Source organism: Pseudophryne corroboree, chromosome 2 (assembly GCF_028390025.1).
Source record: "Pseudophryne corroboree isolate aPseCor3 chromosome 2, aPseCor3.hap2, whole genome shotgun sequence".
In the NCBI taxonomy this organism is placed as follows: domain Eukaryota; kingdom Metazoa; phylum Chordata; class Amphibia; order Anura; family Myobatrachidae; genus Pseudophryne; species Pseudophryne corroboree.
In genome coordinates this window covers 222,396,223-222,419,606 of record NC_086445.1, presented here as the reverse complement: position 1 = coordinate 222,419,606, position 23,384 = coordinate 222,396,223, and the positions used below count along the sequence as shown (strand labels likewise).

Genomic DNA, 23,384 nt, shown 5'->3' with positions numbered 1-23,384 from the left:
CAGTGGGGCAATGTATATCTGGCACTGTGGGGGCAATGTACATCTGGCACAGTGGGGGCATTTGTGTATCTGGCACAGTGGGGGCATTTGTGTATCTGGCACAGTGGGGGCATTTGTGTATCTGGCACAGTGGGGGCATTTGTGTATCTGGCACAGTGGGGGCATTTATGTATCTGGCACAGTGGGGGGCAATGTATATCTGGCACTGTGGAGGATATGTACATCTGGCACAGTGGGGCAATGTACATCTGGCACAGTGGGGGCATTTGTGTATCTGGCACAGCGGGGGCATTTGTGTATCTGGCACAGCGGGGGCATTTGTGTATCTGGCACAGTGGGGCATTTGTGTATCTGGCACTGTGGGGGCAATGTATATCTGGCACTGTGGGGGCAATATATATCTGGCACTGTGGGGGCAATGTATACCTGGCACTGTGGGGGCAATGTATATCTGGCACAGTGGGGCAATGTATATCTGGCACTATTGGGGTCATATGTGTATCTGCCCCCCCCCCATATGTGTATCACGCCCCCCATTTTTCTTGGCCACACCCCATGTGGCATTTGGCCACACCCTTCAGCGCGCACACATAGTACCTATAAGACATTTTTTCTACTTGCTCCACTGCTGCCACCTGATACTTATTCCAGTGTCATCTGCTGATGTAGCTATGTTTATTTACCCTGTACTTGTCCTATATTGTCTTCAACTGTAAGTTGCTGTTTTCCTGTATTGATAATTTGTTTATGTACTCTGTAATTGGGCACTGCGGAACCTTTGTGGCGCCATATAACTAAAGGATAATAATAATAATAATAATAATAAAAAATGTAGATTATGTGTATTCAACTGGTATATATAGTATTTCATATGTGTAACAGTTGTATATTTCAATTTTTTTGTGTGTGTACTGTTTATATGGTTTTTATATGTTTTCGGTGTGCTTTATTAAAATCCTTTCTTGTGTTTTTGCAGAAATAGTCAAATGTACTACTGACTGAAGACTATCTACAGAATGGCATCTCGCCAATGCCCGCCCACAATGTTCAATTCCATGAATCCTCCTATGAACAGCTATGTTGAACATTGCTACATGAGGTCCCCTAATGTCATGGCTGAAGGTCAGTGTCTGGTCATATTGAGCAAATAAGGTGCAGATTATATAGCAAAAGGTCTCACTAAGGTCTTCTCACTTCCCAAAAGAGATCTGACGGCAGCCAGCCATGAGCGGATTCTGTAAACAGACATTGAGAGGCTTCCATTGTCTGATATTCTGTATCAGGTTCATAGAACTCTTAAGGGGGGTACACACGGAGAGATCCGTGTTTAAAATCTAAGCAATCTAACTAGATTGCTTAGATTTTAAACACGGATCTGCCGTGTGTATGCCCCCAGCGATAGGCCACGCATCGCTTTCGCCGATGCTAGATTGAGCCTTCACCGCTGTGTGAAGTAAGCACCCCCCCTCTCTGTTAAGATCGCTCAGCACACATCTCCCCCGTCAGTACCCCCCTTTACACTATTCAGTATATTTAGTTGACTCATGACTTTGAAACGATAACAGTAAATTCTGGGGGAGATTTGTCAACACTCCTAAAGAGGTTTTCACCATAGCAATAAATCAGAATCTAAGGGGTATATTTATTATAGTGCAGGTGTTTAAAAGTGGAGATGTCAATAGCAACCAATCAGATTCTACTTATGATTTATCTAGCACCTTCTAGAAGATAATAGCTAGATTCTGACTGGTTGCTATAGGCAACATCTCTACTTCTAAAAGTAATAGTAAATAAACCCACAGCTATCATTTGATAGAATGTACTAGATACATGATAGCTATAATGTTGCGACATATAACACCTCCAGCTGTCCTCTCGAGAAAGTTTGATAAATCTCCCCCATATATATCACTTGTAAACTTATTGTTTAGAAGATGTTCACAACAAATTGTATTAAGCTGTTGGTACTGTGTGATTTCAGTGTGTCAAATTTCCAAGGCCCAGATTTATCAAGCCTTGTAGAGTGATAAATCGAATGGTGATAAAGTACCAACCAATCGGCTCCTAACTGTCATTTTTCAAACCCAGCCTGTAACATGGTAGTTAGGAGCTGGTTGGTTGGTACTTTATCACCATGCAATTTGTCACTCTCCAAGGCTTAATAAATGTGGGTGGGTGTTGTGCATCCTTCATTATGTTACATTGACTTCCAGGCATGAACGAGATGACCTACTGCCATCAGAACAACCTCATGACCGGTCATCATGGCTTTGCGCTGGCACAAGCTAATGATCACATGGCTGGCCCAGATGGTGAGTGTTTTCCTACAGTTATTGAAGTCTCCTGATGTAATACAAAGAGGAAACATAGGTAACTTCTGTAATATGAATGAGTGTTAGGCTTAATAATAACAAAATTAGGCTCACTTAGGGTGAGATGTATCAAAGTAATTTTGTGGTAAAAAAAAATCCCTTAAATGTAGTATTCTGAGGATTTCCACATCACTTTTGTATCAACCACATGTATTATCAGGGACTGCAGTGGATACTGTTATTTGCTGCTGTCCTCCAGCTAAATTGTCCCCATTGGTTTCTAAGGGGCTGCAATCTTGCTGAATGTATCAAGCTTTAATGACATTGACCATTGCAGCCTTTCTCAAAGAGGGATCCTTCCTGACCCCACTTCCTGACTGACAGTCTTCCTGACTGACCACCATATCGATGGCCACTTGTACATACATACACATTACAACTGCTGCTTTAGAAACCTGGGAGTAACTGCATCATTAGGGCAGATATATATCGGGGAGCTTTCCTGGCATAGTTTATATGACGCATACCAGTGGATACAAATGCTGGGTAAGACTGTGATTTTTAGAGTAAATGACTGCAATTAAATTAAATTTATTAGTACATCTCACACTAAGTTATTTAATAAATGTCCTGTGCTGTTAGCGACTCAATTTTGGAACACATGTTATTAGAGTGTCTTACATCATCCATTCACATTTATATTTTTCTCATAGCAGGATCTCGTTTCTCCACCCCTCGGAGTTCAGTGAAGCTGAGCAAGAAGAGAGCAATGTCTATATCCCCATTATCAGATGCCAGTATTGACCTGCAGACCATGATCCGTACATCCCCTAACTCCCTGGTAGCATTCATCAACTCCAGATGTTCCTCAGCCAATGGCTCCTATGGCCATTTGTCTATAGGAACTATCAGGTATGTAGTACATTTATTTATTTGAAAAATACTTATTACATAAAACACCATGTATTATTTTCGGGATGCTGTTAAAATACAGGCTGTCGGGATCCTGGCGTTCAGTTTACCGACGCCGGAATCTCAACAGCCAGCATTATACCGGCGGATGAAATCCTGACATCCGCCCGGAATTCCCACTTGGTTGGTGGGTCCATGCCACCAACCGAGTGTGAATAGAACCTGTGGCAAGCAAAGTTCTTTACAGGTCCTGAAGCGCTGCAAGCGCAGCGAGATTACGGCAGACAGGATGCTGCTGCCAATATACTGACAGCGGCATCCTGTCTACTGGTATAGCATGGAGGATGAATCACATCATCGATTCCTTCCCCCAGGTTTTGGTAAGGGCTGCAAGAGTCAAAGTGGCTTTAGGTAGAATGGATGAATGAAGCAGCCCCCCAGGACTCTAACCAGACGATAGGGCATATTACTAAATATCTTAAGTGTTAGTATATATACAAAAGAATATTTGGAGATTCCTGCAAGTTTCATATCAGATTGTCTTTACTTGCAGTCCTTCACTCGGGTATCAGAATTGCCTTAATCATCAGAGATCACAGGGGGCATCCTATGGATTGAACACTCTCATGTCTTACAATTCACATGAGCCCTTGTCCAACAGAGGTGTGAGCATCCTGCAGTCTCGCACACCTATAAAGCACTGCCAGGTAAGTGACTTCTGGTAGGTGTGGCCATGCCCCAGACCTTCACTGCAGAGCCCAGCGAATCATACTGCACTTGTCAGCTTAATGTAAGAATGTATTAGTTATAAGCTGTGCTACACACTCTTTATGTTGCTTATCATAGTTAAATACATTTTATTATTATTTATTATAAATAAATTTTACCTGCAAGTGTTGCTGAAATCGTATACCTGTGATTTAGGTTTAACTAGCATTTCACTTAAGAAAAAAAAGCTCTTAAGGCCATATTTATTAAAATTTGAATTATAACAGCAAAAACTGCAATTATTACCGCTTCTGGCAGCAAAAATAGAAAATTACATATCATCTGCATCTAAAAAGAATCTATCTTCAAGGTAGATGAGCGTTACTCACGCGCCTTGCCAATACTGGTATTTACTGTTGTTGGTGGTTTTCAGCATAAGCCATATTTATTTACAGTATTTATTACCAGTTATTTATATAGAGCACACATATTCTGCAGCACTTTACAGAGAATATTTGTCCGTTGACATCAGTCCCTGATCCAGTGGAGTTTACAATCTATGGGGGTCATTCCGAGTTGATCGCTCGCTGGCTAGTTTTAGCAGCCATGCAAACGCTATACTGCCGCCCACTGGGGAGTGTATTTTAGCGTAGCAGAAGTGCGAATGCATGTGCAGCCGAGCTCTGCAAAAACAGTTTGTGCAGTTTCTGAGTAGCTCTGAACCTACTCAGCACTTGCGATCACTTCAGCCTATTCGTGTCCGGATTAGATTTCATACACCCGCCCAGCGAACGCCCAGCCATGCCTGCGTTTTTTCATACACGCCTGCGTTTTTGCAAACCCTCCCTGAAAACGGTCAGTTGAGACCAAGAAACGCCCCCTTTCTGTCAATCTTCTTACGGCCGTCAGTGCGACTGAAAACTTCGGTAGAACCTGTGCACAACCACAATGGGCTTTGTACCCGTACGTCGCGCGTGCGCATTGCGGGGCATATGCATGCGCAGAAATGCCATTTTTTAGCCTTATCGCTGCGCTGTGAACAACGGCAGCTAGCGATCAACTCGGAATGAACCCCTATATTCCCTATCACATGCACACATATATACACTAGGGTTAATTTTTGGATGGGAGTCAACCAGTATATTTTTGAAGTGTGAGGAAATTGGAGTACCCAGGGAAAACCCACGCAAGCATGGGGAGAACATACAAACGCCACACATTTAGTGCCATTTAGGTGCTTGTTGTATTATTATATTGTGCTGCAATTGTTTGCAAATCATGTATATTAACCTCTTGTTCCTCAATACAGATGAAGTCAGAGCCACTCTCCAGTACAGGGCTAGATGCTATTAACAGCAAACGACTGGAAGATGGATCAGAGGGGGATATATCAAGCCCTGCTTCAGCTGGGACACAGGTAAGATAGCACAGGCCATGAGAAGTCTTATGACGTGAGTATCAGCATTGCTATGCAATATATTGAAACTACTGTGCTGTGAATAGGCACCTAGGCACATAACATCCTTTGTAGGCTGGGGCACTACAACCACTAATGTGACCTGACCATGATTACACTTGCACGCAAAAATCTATGGCCAAGGATAATATTTGTCAATTAAAGAAAAAATGTAGTGAAATAAAGAAAATATTTATTCTTAATAATGTTTCACGTGATATTGTAAATAAACATTATCAAAATGATTTGTAATTTTACAGTATAACATACATTTTAGATTAAATTTGGCTTTCATCAATGTGTCCTCCTTTGGCGAGTATCACTGCGTCACATAATTTGGACATTTGAGACACCAACTTTTCTAAAGTTTCATAAGTTATTCCTTTCCAGGCCTCATACAGACATTCCCATATGTTTTTAGTACTTGTTGGAGCCATTACACAAACTTTTCTGTCAATTCATCCCAGAGAATCTCAATGGGATTGTGATCAGGTGACTGAGGTAGTCATGTCATAATTTGTAGAACATTCTGCTTTTCTTTACTTTTAACATAATTGATTCTTCGAACATGCTGATGATGTCTTCTTCTTCCTTAAAGTTCAAATTTGGACTTGTTGGTCCAAATTACTTTTTTTCCACTGATCCAGTGTCCAATACCAGTGCTCTTTGGTCCATTGAAGGTGTTTTACTTTATTTACAGACCTCAGCAGTGTCAGACTGGGACATGTGTAAGGCCCACTGGGGTAATACAGTCGTAGGGGTTCATGTTTAGGGGTGTGGCCAGTCTCTAGAGGGGGTGTGCCCAGCTGCCACATTGGTTTGCCTAACCATTTAGCAAGTGTTGGTCCCCCAGATAAATATATACAGTAAATACTGTGGGTGCATGCACGATAATGTACTAGATTAGTAACAGCACAGTCTGGAACCTGCTGCCTAGAGGAGGGGGTGGATGATAATGTACTAGATTAGTAACAGCACAGTCTGGAACCTGCTGCCTAGAGGAGGGGGTGGGGCCCCAGACAGTAGGGCCCACCGGTGGTTTCCCCTGTACCTCTGTGGGCCAGTCCAACCCTGGACCTCAGCAATGGTTTTCTGCAAGCTATGCGACCATTTAGACCTACATTATGCAGATGTCTTTTAACTGTATCCACCGATACTGGAGTTTGTCTAATTTTATTGGGTTCTTCTTTGATTGTAGTTGCTGGGAATCTTTGGTTTCACTTACTCATTATGATAATGTATTTATTTTCCCTTTTTGATGTACACCTGGGTTGTCCAGAATGTTTTTCAGTCACGTTTGTACCTGTTTCTTTGTATCAAGCTAATATATACGTTATGCTAGACCGTGGTAATTTGTATTTTTTTAGCAATCTTTTTAGATGAGTGTAGCCTTTTTCAGAAAGAGTTCAAATGGTGCCACACAGTTGTGTGAATATCTGCTTTTTTTCTTCATTTTGAAAAAGTTATGGTTATTATTATTATTGATTTAAACACTGTAAAAAGGAAATTAAAGTAAGATATAAAATATTTAATTAATAAAAATATATTTTATATAAAAAATATTATTGAACAAAATTAATCAACATACATACCAGACTTATTAATGACCATCTATAAATTACCTACTTTAGCACATCAATAAACACTTGGGACTGCGATGAAAATGAAATACGCTTGTGTTTAAATTAAGTATAGTATATAAGTATAGTCTTAAAATTTAATTTCTAATCATAATAATGATTTTAGGGAGCAATTAAAGTTTATATTTATTAATACAGAGTAATATAAGTAAACATATAGGGCGGGATGTAATGGAGCCCAAGATCGCCGGAGGTGTGGGATGCTGGACGATCTTGGACATTTTTTTAAAGGGGCAATCACTTACAAGACAAAACTATGCCTCATAAGTGATTGCCCCTTAAAAAAAAGTCAGAGGCAGGCCAGCATCCCGCACCTCCAGCGATCTCGGACAACATTACATCCCGCCGATAAGCTTTGGCCAAAGACTATTGCATGCTAGTGTACTGTATATTATAAACTTCTACTGCATTTTGGCTAAAAACATTATATTATATATATATTTAATCATGTACAATATGAAGAATAAGAATAGAATAATAATGAATGTACAGTATCAAGGCAACCATTTTGGGATGGACACATATTTGAATTAGGGTGGTGTATAGTGTGGAAGCACCACAGTGAAAATAAGTTCATATAAAAAAGTATGAACATATAACTATGAAATTATCATAGCAAATTTTAACATAATAAAAATGGACTCATATTTGATACTAAAAAAACAAGTAAACAGTGTTGTTGTTGTTGTTGTTGTTTTGGTGGGGTGGGTGGTTTGGATGAGTTTGTGCAGGAAATCAAGCGTGTGTGCAACTGCTTGCATGTGTAAATATATATAACATCTGCTTTTGGGTTATATTGTTTATGATTCCCTCATTGATTTTTGGGTTCAATTCAATTAGCTGTGATGTATTTTGGATATGTCCACCTATTGTGGTAGTTCAACATCACTATTTTACTATACACCTCTATTGGGTACAATTGAACACTACTACTGATGTTCCTGGCTGCGATGTGCCTTTTCAGGATGATGATGATATCTGAAACATCCCCTATGAATGTGTCTACAGCACCTACTACTTCTGCTAAACTGATACCTGTAGAAGGTAGTCTGATCTTAGCATCAGAAAGGATACACACTGTTCTTTTGATTGTTACACTTTATCACTGTAAACCCTATGTACTTTGTGGTGGAACAGAAAATAAGAGCATTTGGGAAACTTATGCAGGACCCTTCTCTCATCTTCTGATTTCTCAACAATTACCACCAGAACAGCTTCAATCATAGTCATCAGAGTGTATTTATTTCTCTAAGCCTAAACTCTGTGTATGGACACCAGAAAGTGAAATGGAATGGCTATTTACAAGGAGGAAACAAGTATATTTAAATAGGCCAGTTGTGAAGTAGGAGACAACCTTCTTATCTGGAATCTCAAACCTGCCTTTTTATTAAGGAAGTGGCACCATACTGGTGAGAAGTAATTCCAACTGGATGATTACAATGTGGTACCGTACAAGAGTCTCAATGCCAAAAATGAATCCATTGGCAGCCACTTCCATAGTCAAAGACGGGCATTCTCCTGTCTGGCCAATCCCTCTACATGGTATCTTGTTCCAAGGTTCAGCCAAGTGTCTCATGAAAGGAGCATATCCGGTGTCCAAGTTTAACTTCCAAGTAAAATGTAGTCAGCAAGACAGCATAAGAAATAATATAGTAAGCTAGACAAGGTGTAACTTATTCTATTAGGGTTCCTAATCCCCTTGGGCTGTGTATACTGTTTATATACAAGTAAAATGGAAATGCACATTGCCATTAATTAGGTATATTTTCCTTTCAGCCACAAAAACTGAGTATCACGAGTACCATACTTCATCTTCTAAGGGGAGTTTCAGAGAGGATTACCAGATAAGCACTTGATGGCATAAGACAAGTACAGTATATTGTGCAAGTTATAGTAAGTCGGCTTTCCTGAATCTACTCTTTGTTTCTTTATGACTTAGGATCCATTGCTGGGGTTGCTCGATGGACGTGATGACTTAGAGAAAGAAGATGGGAAGCATGAGCCAGAAACTGTGTATGAGACCAATTGTCACTGGGAAAACTGCACTAAAGAGTTTGATACCCAGGAGCACCTTGTGCATGTAAGATAGACACAGCTTATTTTACTTATATTAGCATTTTGGACTGCTATACCGTTTTTTTCCACTAAACATGTAAAAAAGACCATTTATTAACACATCATCAATGTAATTATTCTGTAATTAACAGCACATAAACAATGAGCACATCCACGGGGAAAAGAAAGAATTTGTGTGTCACTGGCAGGACTGCTCCCGGGAGCTCAGGCCATTCAAAGCTCAGTATATGCTTGTAGTCCATATGAGAAGACATACCGGAGAGAAGCCTCACAAGTGCACAGTGAGTATTCCAGATGCGAGACTGTCATTTCAGGCCATGTTATATTATAATTTGTTTCCACCCTTGCTTATCGGTGCCAAATAGACATTGAGCTGCCTTTCAATATCAGTTTTCATAAGTGCAAGTACATGGTTTATTTGTTTTGTAATACAGGTTGAGTATCCCATATCCAAATATTCCGAAATACGGAATATTCCGAACTACGGAATTTTTGGAGCTAGAGTGAGATAATGAAACCTTTGTTTTCTGATGGCTCAATGTACACAAACTTTGTTTAATACACAAGTTATTAAAAAATATTGTATTCAATGATCTTCAGGCTGTATGTATAAGGTGTATATGAAACATAAATGATTTGTGTGAATTTACACACACTTTGTTTAATACACAAAGCTATTAAAAATATTGGCTAAAATGACCTTCAGGCTGTGTGTATAAGGTGTATATGAGACATAAATGCATTCTGTGCTTATACTTAGGTCCCATCACCATGATATCTCATTATGATATGCAATTATTCCATAATACAGAAAAATCCGATATCCAAAATACTTCTGGTCCCAAGCATTTCGGATAAGGGATACTCAACCTGTAATACTACTGACCTCAGGGGCTGGCTGGCAACTTTTAGGTAATGGCGCCATCTTAAATGGAGTTTTTTTTGTTTAAAAAATATTTATTGATAAAAATAAAAATTAGGCCTGGTGTAAATTATCCCAAAGAAACTTTATTATAAATTTGTCAGTGCGGCCGCGGCTTCATCAGAGCTGTGTAGTGCAGAGGTGGCCAACCAGTCAGTGGCAAAGAGCCAGGAAAGATCTGTAGTCAAGGGTAAGAGCCATATCATGCGCGTGCCGAAGGCGCTTGAGAAAAAATGGGGTGTGGCACAGTTGTCACAAAGCCACACCCCATTTTTATGTGCACACCTTTCGGTTTGACGTTTGTAGGAGTATGACCTTGTGTCATAACCCCATTTTTAGTCATGTTGTACAGTGCCACATACATATAAAGCCCCTGTACAGTGCCACATACATATAAAAACACCAAAAAATGGGTGCCTCCACAGTGCCAAATACATATATGTCCCCACAGTGCCAGATACACATATGTCCCCACAGTGCCCGATACATATATGTCCCCACAGTGCCAGATACATATATTCCTCCGCAGTGCCAGATACATATATTCCTCCACAGTGCCAGATACATATATGTCCCCATAGTGCCAGATATGCCCCCACTGCCAGATACACATCTCCCCAGTGCCAGATATGCCCCCAGTGTAAGATACACATGTCCCCCTAGTGCCAGATATGCCCCCAGTGCCAGATACACGTTTCCCCAGTGCAAGATACACATGTCCCCCCAGTGCCAGACATGTCCCCAGTGCCAGATATGTCCCCAGTGCCAAATATGCCCCAGTGCCAAATATGCCCCCACTGCTAGCTACACATCTCCCCAGTGCCAGATATGCCCCCAGTGCCAAATATGCCCCCACTGTCAGCTACACGTCTCCCCAGTGCCAGATATGCCCCCACTGCCAGCTACACGTCTCCCCAGTGCCAGATATACCCCAAGTACCAGATACACGTCCCCGCTAGTGTCAGATATGCCCCCAGTGCCAGAAACACATGTCCCCCCAGTGCCAGATATGCCCCCAGTGCCAGACACACATTCCCCAGTGCCAGATATGCCCCCAGTGCCAGAAATTCCCCCAGTGCCAGATACACGTCCCCCCAGTACCAGATATGCCCCCAGTGTAAGATACACATGTCCCCACACTGCGCCCCCCCCCTATGTGCTGCTGCTCTGCTCAGTCTGCTGCTTGTGAGGGGAGGAGAGCGCAGCGTGCGCCTCTCCTGCCCCTCAGTCTACACTCTCCGGCGGCGTTCATTCTCTCTGATTGGCTCACGGACCAATGCCTAATTAGAGTTCGTGGACCGGCAGCTAAGACTCCTGATTGGCTGCCGGTCCGCTAGCTCTGATTGCTCACGGGCCGACGCCGGGCACTGCAGACTAGGGCAGCGGGAGCTTACGAGCCGCATGCGGAGATAGAAAGAGCTGCATGCGTCTCGAGAGCCACGGGTTGGCCACCGCTGGTGTAGCGGAAGGTGGCGGAATGCCCATGACCCTTGGCAGTAGCGTGGCCCAGGGGGCACATGGCACCCTGCCCCCCGGGCCAGCCCGCCTCTGACTGACCTCAAGGACAACTAAGTCAGACACCTTAGTCTCTTCAGGAACACTGAAACAAATAGACTGGTATCTGGTATCATGTTACTAGCTTTGAGCTTCAGTCCCCAGCTTTGGTTGAAAATGTTATCTTATTTGACCATAAACCAATCCAGATGAGCATTTCCTGCTAATTGATAGAAATTAAGATCTGTACTTAATGCAGGTCATACTATATGTCAAAGCTGCAATTCCCTGATCTGCTCTGCCAATCAAAACCGGCAATTGGTAGTCAGTGGTGATCGACGATCGGCAGACATCAGTGATCGTGATCAACCGAGAATCAGTAAAATCCTGCTTTTTAAAAATCCCTGACTTGCCTATCCAAATCGGCAAATCGAGCATTTTCAACATGTTGGATTTCTCTGATACCCCAACCCAGGTATCAGGAGAAAGGGGAGTTGCCACAATTCTCGGTTGATGTATGTCCCCAAATAGACAGTGAATAAGTATCTCCAACTCATATCTCCAACTGTCTCCCTGCTATCTCTTCCTGGATGTCCCAGCACTTTATTAAACTTTACATGTCTAAGACTGAGTTGATCATCTTCCCTCCCTCCCTCCCGCATAACCTCACCTCCCACAATTTCATTACCCATTGATGGCAATACTATCTCCTCTAGCCCCCAGGTGCGCTGTCTTGGCGTAATCCTTGACTCCTTCCTCTCCTTCAAACCACACATTCAGTACTGCTCACATACCTGCCATTTCCATCTCAAAAACATCTCCAGGATCAGACCCTTTCTCACCCAGGACGCTACTAAGACCCTCATCCACTCACTGGTCATCTCCAGATTGGACTACTGTAATCTCCTCCTATGTGGACTCCCTGAAAAATGCCTCTCTCCACTCCAATCTATCCTCAATGCTGCTGCCCACTCATCTTCCTCACCATATATATTACATAACCTCGCCTCTTTTGCAGGACCCTCACTGGCTACGCTTCCAAATTCAGAATCCAATTCAAGCTCCTCACACTCACCTACAAAGCCTTCACCCACTCTTCTCCCTCTTACATCTCTGACGTTATCTCTCTTTACATTCCCACCCATCCTCTTCGCTCTGCTAATGCACACCGTCTCTCCTGCCAACTGATTACCTCTTTCCACTCCTACCTACAAGATTTTGCACGTGCTGCTCCCTATCACTGGAAATAATCTACCTCTCCCCATCTGACTCTCCACCTCTCTACAAAGCTTCAAACAGACTCTGAAGACCCACTTCTTCACCAAACCCTGCCAACTCTTCTCCTAGCCCTCTTGTCTATGCTCACTGTCTACCCCTTCTGTGTCACCCCAGTCTGTCAGCCCTTCACCTTTTAGAGTATAAGCTCACAAGAGCAGGACCTTCTGTCTTCATTTGCCTTTCCTTTTCTTACTTACACATACTCCATACTCCCTTTGATGGCACCTAACCCCTGGTTTTCCATACCGGTCCTATATTGTCTTGAACTGTAAGTGCTGTTTTCTTGTTCGCTCATATATATATATATATATATATATATATATATACTGTAAATAAAGGATAATAATAATAATAACATGGTATATAATTGAACAACACTTAGACCTATGCTTCTTAGTAACAAAATGTATTCATCATACATATGTTCTCTTCATTTTTCCAAGTTTGAGGGATGTAACAAAGCCTACTCACGCCTTGAGAACCTGAAAACTCACCTGCGGTCCCACACAGGAGAAAAGCCATACGTGTGTGAACATGAAGGCTGTAATAAAGCTTTTTCTAATGCCTCAGACCGTGCCAAGCACCAGAATCGTACTCACTCCAACGAGGTATGAAGAAATGTAAACTAATGTTGATGGTGGGAAGGCTAGGTCAGTATAACAGTGAGACTTTCTATAACACTTTCAATGGAACAAACAGGTAATATTAATTGTGTGTGGTTGATTGTGCAGCAAGGTGGCACAGTTATTGCCTCACAGCACTTGGGTGATGGGTCCAGCTCTGGCCAGAGTTCTATCTCTGTAGAGTTTGTATGTGACGCACTGCATAATCTGTACACACTATATAAAAACCCTGTTAACATATAAATAACTGTGTCATGGTAGTATTCTTGTGCTTATTAATTGTGAGAAATACCCTGTGCAATAATAACACTTACATTCTTCTAGAAACCATATGTGTGCAAGATCCCAGGGTGCACCAAGAGGTACACAGATCCCAGCTCTCTCAGAAAGCATGTGAAGACAGTCCATGGCCCTGAGGCACACATCACAAAGAAACACCGTGGAGACGGCCTGCCTCGGAACCATGCAACACATGAGGGTACTGGATCTCAAGGAATAAAGAGTGATATCCAGCAGGACCTGGAGGCAAGCTCTTCTCAGGCACGGAAGGAGGAGGGTAGACTGACTGTGCCAGATATGGCCCTGGTGAGACATATAACTAAACTAAAATATGCACAGATAATAACATACATATTTAGTACTAAGTGAATAAAAATCCTTTAAGCAGCGCCATATTTTATTAATTTCTAAAATTATTCCACTGATTTCTTCTTGTTTCTGGAGCTAGTAATTAGGATTAAAAATTAGATATAAAATAAGGTTATGCTATTGTGTACCATTGACTACCACCATGAAAAAGCCCTGATCTTACATAATAGCATCATATTCTAGAAACAAGGTTTATATCTGTATTGTTGGTGTTTAATATATATTAAGAAAAATAAAAGAATACTTTAATAGAAAGCTTTAAAATAAAAATAAAAATAAGTGAATGCTTTTGGAAATTTTTGGACCCTAAAGTGTCATCACTTTTTTTTTATTGCGTTTAGAAGTCTCAACCCAGCCCTGGTGGACAGTCATCTTGCAGCAGTGAAAGGTCTCCACTGGGTAGCACCAATAACAATGATAGTGGAGTAGAGATGAATGCCAACACAGGCGGGAGCTTTGAGGACCTCTCCAACTTGGAGGACATTCCCTCAGTGGAGTCTATTGGTACTGCAGGAGCTTCAGCCCTAAGGAAGCTGGAGAACCTCAGGATTGACAAGATTAACCAGATGCGGAAAGCACCATCTGCTGGCAAATCTGTAAAACTACCTGCCATCCACAACACAGGTAGGCAGCAGTAGAAGAGCAGGAATGATACATGCTGGATTGCAAAATAAAATGAAAATTCGTTTTGCTGTCAATATACGGTAAAGCAATTAAACACATGGGGAATGTGATTATGTTTGTTTAGCAAATGAAGTTAAATTATCCAGAATGCTAAAATCGATTGTTGGGTGGACTTTACCATGTTAAATCTGATGTTCTGTTTACATATGGCAATATTATACACAATACATTAGTCTACATAAAATGGAATAACCTGATTTTACTCACACCATAGAATACACCGCTCACCCTCACTGTAAATAATTGTAGAAACTTTTTTTTCCACAAACACTGTAAATTTGGGACTATGAAGTGCTTCATATAAAGGAACATAAGCATCATGAGCTAACATTTGTACTGACAGAAAGGCAAGCTGTACTGAGAAAACCAGGACACATGAGACTCTACACTCATCTTATTTAACCATGGAGAGCCCCAGTAAACTCTCCATTATATATATAAATGACAGTTGCACAAGGATAGGGATATCATCATATCAACAAGAGCTCTGCTGTTTGAATCAGAAGATTAGTGTAGAGTAGACAATGAAAAAGATATTCTCTTTAGTTGGGGCACTCATCCTAGTAGGGTGATAGCCCCAACAAAATAGAGTATCTTTTTCTTTGTTCTCTGGTTTGACTCCATTCACTCTCATGGGTGCATCTCCACAGTTACAATTTCTTATACCTATGCAGGTTTGATGGTTTTTATACATGGACATACCTACGCTGTTAAAGTTCAGTGCTAGTATTAGTTCTCAGGTTTCCCTTTTTCCCTTGTCCCCATGGTTCATTAGTGCACAGAAGACCAACACAATACCGTTTGGAGTCATTGGAGACCTGTCAGATCTGTCAAAAAGCGAATCAGAGTAACTTTTAGTAACATAGTACACTCCACCGAATAAGAGATTTTAAGTTTTGATAGTAGTTCATGGTTCTTTTTTGTCATGTAGATCACACAAAAAAAATGCATTTATTCAACTACCTAGTTTTGAAAGAAGTTAGTGATATAATAATAAAACATTTATAATATACTTAAGGTTAGATTTGCCAGTTAAATTAAGAACATATATAATATTGTATATCTATATCAGACTATTAGAATATAAGTCAAAACATTGGAGTATGTATCAACCACCACCCTTGATAGAAGCTAACATTTCTTCTTTATATTGTCCATTTATTGTATTTTTACAGCATCTCAGGGAGAGTTACAAGGCATGTGTGGTCCACTTGGTATGACCCACAGCAATCACATGATGGAGCTGTCATCTAGTGACTATATGAAGTTGAATGATAGACGTAACAGCACAACAAGTACAATGAGCTCAGCTTATACAGTGAGCCGTAGATCTTCAGTGGTGTCCCCCTATCTTTCCAACCAAAGGTCAGCTGATGTCGGGAACATGGCGGATACATATGATCAAATGACATCAGATACTTCAAGACATTCCAATGCCACTGGCCTTCCAGGCCTAACTCCAGCTCAGCAATACAGACTAAAGGCAAAATATGCTGCAGCTACTGGTGGTCCTCCACCCACACCACTTCCTAATATGGAGAGAATGAGTTCAAATAATCGGATGAATTTTGGTACAAGTGATTACCGTGGGTCATCTATCTCTTCAATACTTGCTAATAATACCCAAAGAAGACATAGCAACAATGAATACCACAGTTATGGTACAGGAATAATTCATCCAGCTCAGGCTCCTGGGGCTGGCATAAGAAGAGCTAGTGATCCTGCAAGACATGGTGGAGAACCTCAGGCAATACCCAAAGTCCAGCGGTTCAAGAGTATGTCAAACATGAACACATCAATGATGGGAAGACATACTCTAGGTCAACAGCAACCTTATGGAGGATCGGATGCAAACCTACAGTTACATGTTTTTTCACCCCGGCCACCTAGTATCAGTGAGAATGTGTTCATGGAGGCAACTAGCACAGATGGATCATCTCACAATAAGGAACATAATGTCATGGCCACTAATGAAATGCAGCAATACATGAGCTACCAAGACTCTCAAATGAATGCTCCCAATAACCAGATGAATTTTAACCACCAACTTCATGGTATAGATATTCAAAACCAAAATGCATATCCTAGTTCTTTGCGAGCCGCAGGCAATGTGCATATAAATCCTGACAGTCATTCCAACCAGAACAATGCTTTGAGTCACCCAGAGTTCAACCAATGCCAAATGACCGCTCACAATCAGTCGTTCCATAATACAAGGCAAATGACCAGTAATTCTAGCTTACCAGTGCAGTGGCATGAAGTAAGCTCAGGTACGATGGAAATGTCTGATGGGCAAACTTCAAACCATCAGGTGATGCAACCAAATGTGTCACCAAGGAATCAATGTCACAGTCAATTCTCCAATCCAGTATCAGAGTCAAACAAACAGATTTCCCTTGTAAATAGTAATTCATGTCAGCAGCAGAGTATGTATGTAAATAATCAAAGGTACAGTCACTTGGGTCAGGTGCATATCAAACCAGAACAACAGTTTCATCAATCAATGCCCTCCATGATGTCGTGTCAAAACATGAAGCATCATTCAGTACAACAGCATGCATTCAACCAGCCAAACACTATGCCCATTTCTCCACTGAATACAAACTGTGAGTACCAAGGACAACAGGACAGCCAACAAAGCACTTGCTACAATCCCGGCCTTAACCCCAGCATGCTGAGCCCTCAAGGACGTAGATCACAGACACCTATGATGCAAGTGAAGGAGATGATGGTGAGAAATTATGTTCAATCCCAACAAGCACTAATGTGGGAGCAGCAGCCGAAGAATATGCCAATGATGAACAGCGCTGGAGAGGATGTTGACACAGGCCAGAGTCAACACAGGAACACACCTCATGCCCAGGCATACATGAGCCCTAAATACATTAATTACCAGGGAAAGCAAACAGAGAACAGCTTACTGAGTCCAAACTCACATGAAAATCAACCAATTCATCCTAAAACCATGAGAAGTCCAGAAAATCAAAGTAACAGATTGGATATGGTGCCACATCCCCCCCTTTGGCGAAAACCTCCAGTGCGGCAACAAAGTATAACCAGCCAGTCGACATTCATGGCCAGTCCACCGCAGCTTAGTCCATCTTACCATTCAGCTGAATCCAGTCCTAGGAGAGGGGTTACTCTGCCTTCTATTCAGCCCCAGTCAGACATTAATGACACCACTGGCATGATATATTACTCAGGGCAAGTTGAAATGCACCATGGAAAAACAGGACCCCAAAAGGTTGCCCCACCACTAAATCATCACCAAAGTAGTTGTGATGGACATCAGCATGGACAGTACAATTCTAACCTGAGTTTCTTGAAGACAGACTCATTGCCATACAGCACTTCATGTCCAGCATCAAACCCTTTGGACACTCTGGATTTGGAAAACACTCAGATTGATTTTGCTGCCATTATTGATGATCCTGATCCCACATCGCTGATCCCAGGTACTTTAACTCCAAGTGGTTTACAAGGATCATCTCAACCTTCTTCACATTTGGGCACACCTCGTAATCCTGCAGCCATGGTTCCAAACATGGCTGTGACAGACCTGAACTCTATGCTGTCTTCTTTAGCTGGCGAGAATAAGTTCCTCAACACTATTTCTTGAGCAATCTAAAGCTTCAGTGAAAGGGACATCTATGACAACTGGCCAGATCGAAGTGATCACACAATGGCGCAGCGCTTGCTCATTATCTTGACTCATTTTTAAAATACTGGATCATTATAATACAGTGTGCTTAAATAAAATGCAAGACTTCAGTTTTGCTGGCACAGAAAAGTACACTTGATTTATCCAGTAAATCTATTTCTAGAACTGTCTGTTGTCTTTTTGTCATGGACGTTTTAAATATGACAAAATTTGCACATGCTCTATACATTCATTTTTGTAATATGACTGTACAATTTAGGATAGTCTTTGATTACCTATTTACTAAACACAAATCATAACACTTTTCTATCTAGCTTTTCAGAAACGTTTTTCAGTTATAACAAAGATGGAACGTTGTCAGGCTGTTCCATAGCATCATTTATCTTTTGGTCAGGGATAAATAATTTGTTTCTTCAGCTGTTATTGAACTAAAGGGCTATGAAAACATTTCTAGCATCGAGCAACACAAGAGCACACACAGGGAGCTATAGGTAATTGAAATGTGGACTTTCACAAGTTGCCTTATGGAACTGTAGTCAGCTACAGGCAATTGGGGTCGCCATTTTCATTAATATATTCACTTGCAATCTGTAACACAAAGGGATTGCTTTAGAGTGATGCTGTTGATTCCTAGTGAGTTTGTAGATTACATTCTTATATTTCAGTTATCAAAAGGGCTCCCTCCACCATTGGTGCAGTGACAGGTGCTCTTTCATTTTTCCTTATTACAACTTTTGGCCTAATTCTTATTGAAAGTAAAGCATAAAATAAGTATGTAACTTTGTATCTGAAACAAACCATTTTGCAATACAAGGGGTGCAAATACATTTATGTTTTTCTTTGCAGGGTAAATACTGGCTGTTTTTGCATGAAGCCCACAAAATGTTGGACAACTTTCATTTCACACTGCAATTTAGATTTCAGTTTGAACACACCCCATCCAAATCTAAATCTCTTTGCACAATTTACATCTGCCCCACATGCAGTGCAGCATGGTTTTGTCTAGGTGCTCAGTTACTTGTTTTTTTTTTTGTTTTTTTTTTTGCTTTACTTTCAAATCAGGCCATTTGGATGACTATAATAAGTTTTAAAGCTGGCTATAGTTAAACCATAAGAGAATGAAATATTAAGTGCATCATATACCATGCACGTAATATAAAGAACAGACGGGTGTAGTATGGTATGCCGGCGCACGGGCTCCCGGCGACCAGCATACCGGCGCCGGGAGCCCGACCGCCGGCATACCGACAGCGTGGCAAGCGCAAAGGAGCCCCTTGCGGGCACGGTGGCGCGCTACGCGCGCCACACTATTTTATTCTCCCTCCAGGGGGGTCGTGGACCCCCACAAGGGAGAATAGTTGTCGGTATGCCGGGTGTCGGGATTCCGGCGCCGGTATACTGTGCGCCGGTATCCCGACATTCGCCATACAGAAGACCACCTGAACAGACATGTAACAGAACTCAGCAGTGCCCTGTGCAGGCCCCGCCCACTTAGTGCATGACATCATGAATCTGCACAGTGGGTGCGGGGCCGCTGGCTCTGCGGAAGTGCAGTACTCCTGAGGACGCACCAAGAGGCTGCACAGACTGCAAGGTGCCTGCCTGGAGCGTCCAAAGGATGCTCCGTGCGGTTCTGCAGCAGCTATACTGGCTGCAGGGTGCTGTTCCAGGCACACTGCTAGCCAGAAGCAAGGGCTTGCGAGGATGTTGCCCCCAAAGCTCTGTGCTCTGTGTGACGGCACCACTTGCACACTCCTGGTTATGGCCCTGCCACATGTTGACACTGCTTGTATCATACACCATACATGTCACTGCTTATGTGCCTTTTGATCTAAGGAACACCTTATTAGGGAACCATACTTCTACCTCCTGCTGTTAAGGTTTGTGTCAATGGGGGTAATTCCAAGTTGATCGGAGCAGGACATTTTTTAGCAGTTGGGTAAAACCATGTGCACTGCAGGGAGGGGGGCAGATATAACATGTGCAGAAAGAGTTAGATTTGGGTGGGTTATATTGTTTCTGTGCAGGGTAAATACTGGCTGCTTTATTTTTACACTGCAATTTAGATTGCAGATTGAACTCACCACACCCAAATCTCTCTCTCTCTGCACATGTTACTTATATCTGCCTCCCCTGCAGTGCACATGGTTTTGCCCAACTGCTAACAAAGTTCCTGCTGCGATCAACTCAGAATTACCTCCAGTGTGGGTTACAGACAGAACCACTCCACAAACCTGTATTATGTGATCCTTTCATTAAAGGGAAATACATGCCTCCCAATTTCTACAATGAGACACCAAAGGAGTGTCACACTACACAGGAGCATGGTCTCAACACTTTGGGGTGTAGTCAGGACACCGGCCACCTCTCTAAAAAAAAACCACCTCTTTAATGCCATATACACTGGTTATTAGTTTTGTGTGGAATCGAGGGACAAGCATTAGCTGCACACACACTTCTCATACGTTCTAGATTCAGGACAAAGGAAGAATATGGGCAGGACGGCTGAACAGTCCCCACAAATCTGAGACAGTTCGTAGGAAGGGAAATACACCCTATTTGTGGTATCTCAGGTGTCAGTAGTGGAAAAGGTCACTCCCACTGATTAAACTGAAACAAAAATGATCAAGGACAAAAGCATATGGACAAAGCATTTCTGGCATGGAAGTAGCCTTGTTATTCAAATAAAATATATGTAATACAATGCCCTTAATCTATTTCTGACATTTGTTTTAAAAGTTAATGCACTCACTTATCCTCAATGAATGATATACGGTCTGATTCAGGGGTGGAAGCAGCGCTGATGTTTGTACAGTTGAATGATTATTTGCTAATGCACAACCCTAAAAAGTCCTGCAAACCCCTATGGCATACTTGCCTGCATTTTGGCTGCTCCCTCTGGGAGGGAGCAGCCAGGTCACATAGGAGGGGGAGTCGAGGCCGTACTGGGGCGTGGAGGAGGCAGTATGGGGACACGGTGATTACAGGCACTGTAAAGCGGGGGGGCGTGGCAACCCTTCTGTGTGGCGGGTTGCCGTGGTGAGTGGAGGGACGTAGTGAGCGGCAGGGGGCGAGCGGCATGCGGAAGACTTGGCATGCCCCCAGTCCCTCTGTCTCCCATGAATAGACCGTCTAATGTCCGAATGTCTCTCCCACTGCGCCCTGTGGGTGGGACAGTAACAAAAAAACATGACTGTCCCGCAAAAATCGGGACAGTTGGTAGGAATGTCATCATGATGCTCCGGACAATCCGGACAGCACTGCAGCAGCAATTCTGGATGCAGGGTGCCGTTCCAGAGACACTGCCAGCTAGATGCAGAGACGTAGATCAGTGACGGTGCAGCCCCCAGAACCCTGTGCTCGCACACTCCAAGTTATGGTCCGGAGTATTTTTACTGCCCAAGAAAGGGCTACTTCCACTGTGTGTAAAGCTTGAGACCTAATACATCTCCAGTCTGGCACACAACGATTAATCATTAAAATAAGGTCTTCCAGAAAAATAACTCCATACAAGAATGTGGCTATCCCAACTATGTGTTAAGTAAAATATAATGATATTTAAAGCAATACCAAAGAACATGTCTTATAATAAAATCACATCTCCCCTTTATATTACTGTATATTTCATTTACTGTATGTAGGAGAAAAAAGAGATATATAAATATAATGTAGAAAATAGGAATGACTCTTGAGCTATAACGCTATAACTTTCTTGTTTCTGATCTACATTCAAAGGTTTAAAGAATGTGTTATGTAAAAATATAAAACAAACAAAAAGTTTATTTTTTAACAGCTTGAGGGAAGCCTGTAAATCCCGTTCCTATCTGTACAGTGTGTATTTTTATATTTGTACATTCATTTTGCTAGCCTTTTTCATAAGACAATAAAAAAAAATGTCTCCCGTGTCCCTGGAGTATTATTTAAGCATTTTGGTCATTCACAGTTCACACAGTACTTGCCTACTCTCCTGGAAGATGCGGGAGACTGACGATTTTTCAGGTAGTCACCCACATCTATGGAAGAGTAGGTGGATCTCCCACATCCCATCTGCTTCCCAGTGCAGCGGGCAGAATGGGGAAATAATCATGGGAATCATGGAGGCGTATGTAGGAGGCGAGGCTAAATTACGTAAATTGTCTAATGACATGAGAGCTTGGCCCTGCCCCCCGAAGTGGCCAGCGGTGTCTCCTCTCCACTCCGGGCTTCTCCTGGAGAGGAGACAAAATAAGATGTTAAGTATGCTTCAGAGATCCAATGTAAGTCATTATAGGATATTTTTGCTACAGTACATAAAAGGCTTCATTTAAATTTCACAGGTCTCCTAATTGTGCTCCTGGTACCCACTGACCAAATAGGGACGTCGGGGCACTGGGAAGGTTTGCCGCTGAGCCAGTCCCTTGCCCGCTTCTAGGATGTGCGTTCACTGTCGAACGCAAACCGGAAGTACCTGGCTCCACATCAACCTTTTTCTGTAGCAGTGCCGTGTTTACCCACGCAGTGCGGAGTGTGTAGCAAGGAATTCTGTGATGTGTGGGAGATGGAAGAACGGGACTTCTGAGCTATCTAGTCCCACTCACTGCATGCCTGTCAGTCCTGTGGGAGCGACTATTAATCCCAGCCTGTCCCCCCCCCCCTATTCTGCACTACTACTACTACTCCCAGCCTGCCCCTCAACTTTGAACTACTACTACTAGTACTCCCAGCCTGCCCCCTTACTCTGCACTACTACTACGCCAGTCTGGTCCCTGCTCTGCACTACTATTAAACCAGTCTGGTTCCTGCTCTGCATCACTATTACACCAGTCTGGTCCCTGCTCTGCATTACTATTACACCAGTCTGGTTCCTGCTCTGCATCACTATTACACCAGTCTGGTCCCTGCTCTGCATTACTATTACACCAGTCTGGTCCCAGCTCTGTACTACCATTACACCAGTCTGGTCCCTGCTCTGCACTACTAGTACGCCAGCC

The 23,384-nt window shown here is 42.4% G+C and overlaps 1 protein-coding gene across 1 annotated transcript in view; it reads left to right on the top strand.

The window, feature by feature from the left end:
• The window catches only part of GLI1 (GLI family zinc finger 1), a 162,733-nt gene extending 140,414 nt beyond the window's left edge, over positions 1-22,319 (top strand). The window contains exons 2-12 of the mRNA XM_063952393.1: positions 977-1,122; positions 2,214-2,312; positions 3,026-3,224; positions 3,778-3,931; positions 5,242-5,349; positions 8,968-9,108; positions 9,236-9,385; positions 13,242-13,406; positions 13,746-14,006; positions 14,411-14,693; positions 15,929-22,319. Coding sequence (XP_063808463.1) covers positions 1,017-1,122; positions 2,214-2,312; positions 3,026-3,224; positions 3,778-3,931; positions 5,242-5,349; positions 8,968-9,108; positions 9,236-9,385; positions 13,242-13,406; positions 13,746-14,006; positions 14,411-14,693; positions 15,929-18,372 — 4,110 coding nt within the window. The 5' untranslated portion in view covers positions 977-1,016 and the 3' untranslated portion in view covers positions 18,373-22,319. The remainder of the gene's footprint in view (positions 1-976; positions 1,123-2,213; positions 2,313-3,025; positions 3,225-3,777; positions 3,932-5,241; positions 5,350-8,967; positions 9,109-9,235; positions 9,386-13,241; positions 13,407-13,745; positions 14,007-14,410; positions 14,694-15,928) is intronic.
• Positions 22,320-23,384: the final 1,065 nt, after the last annotated feature.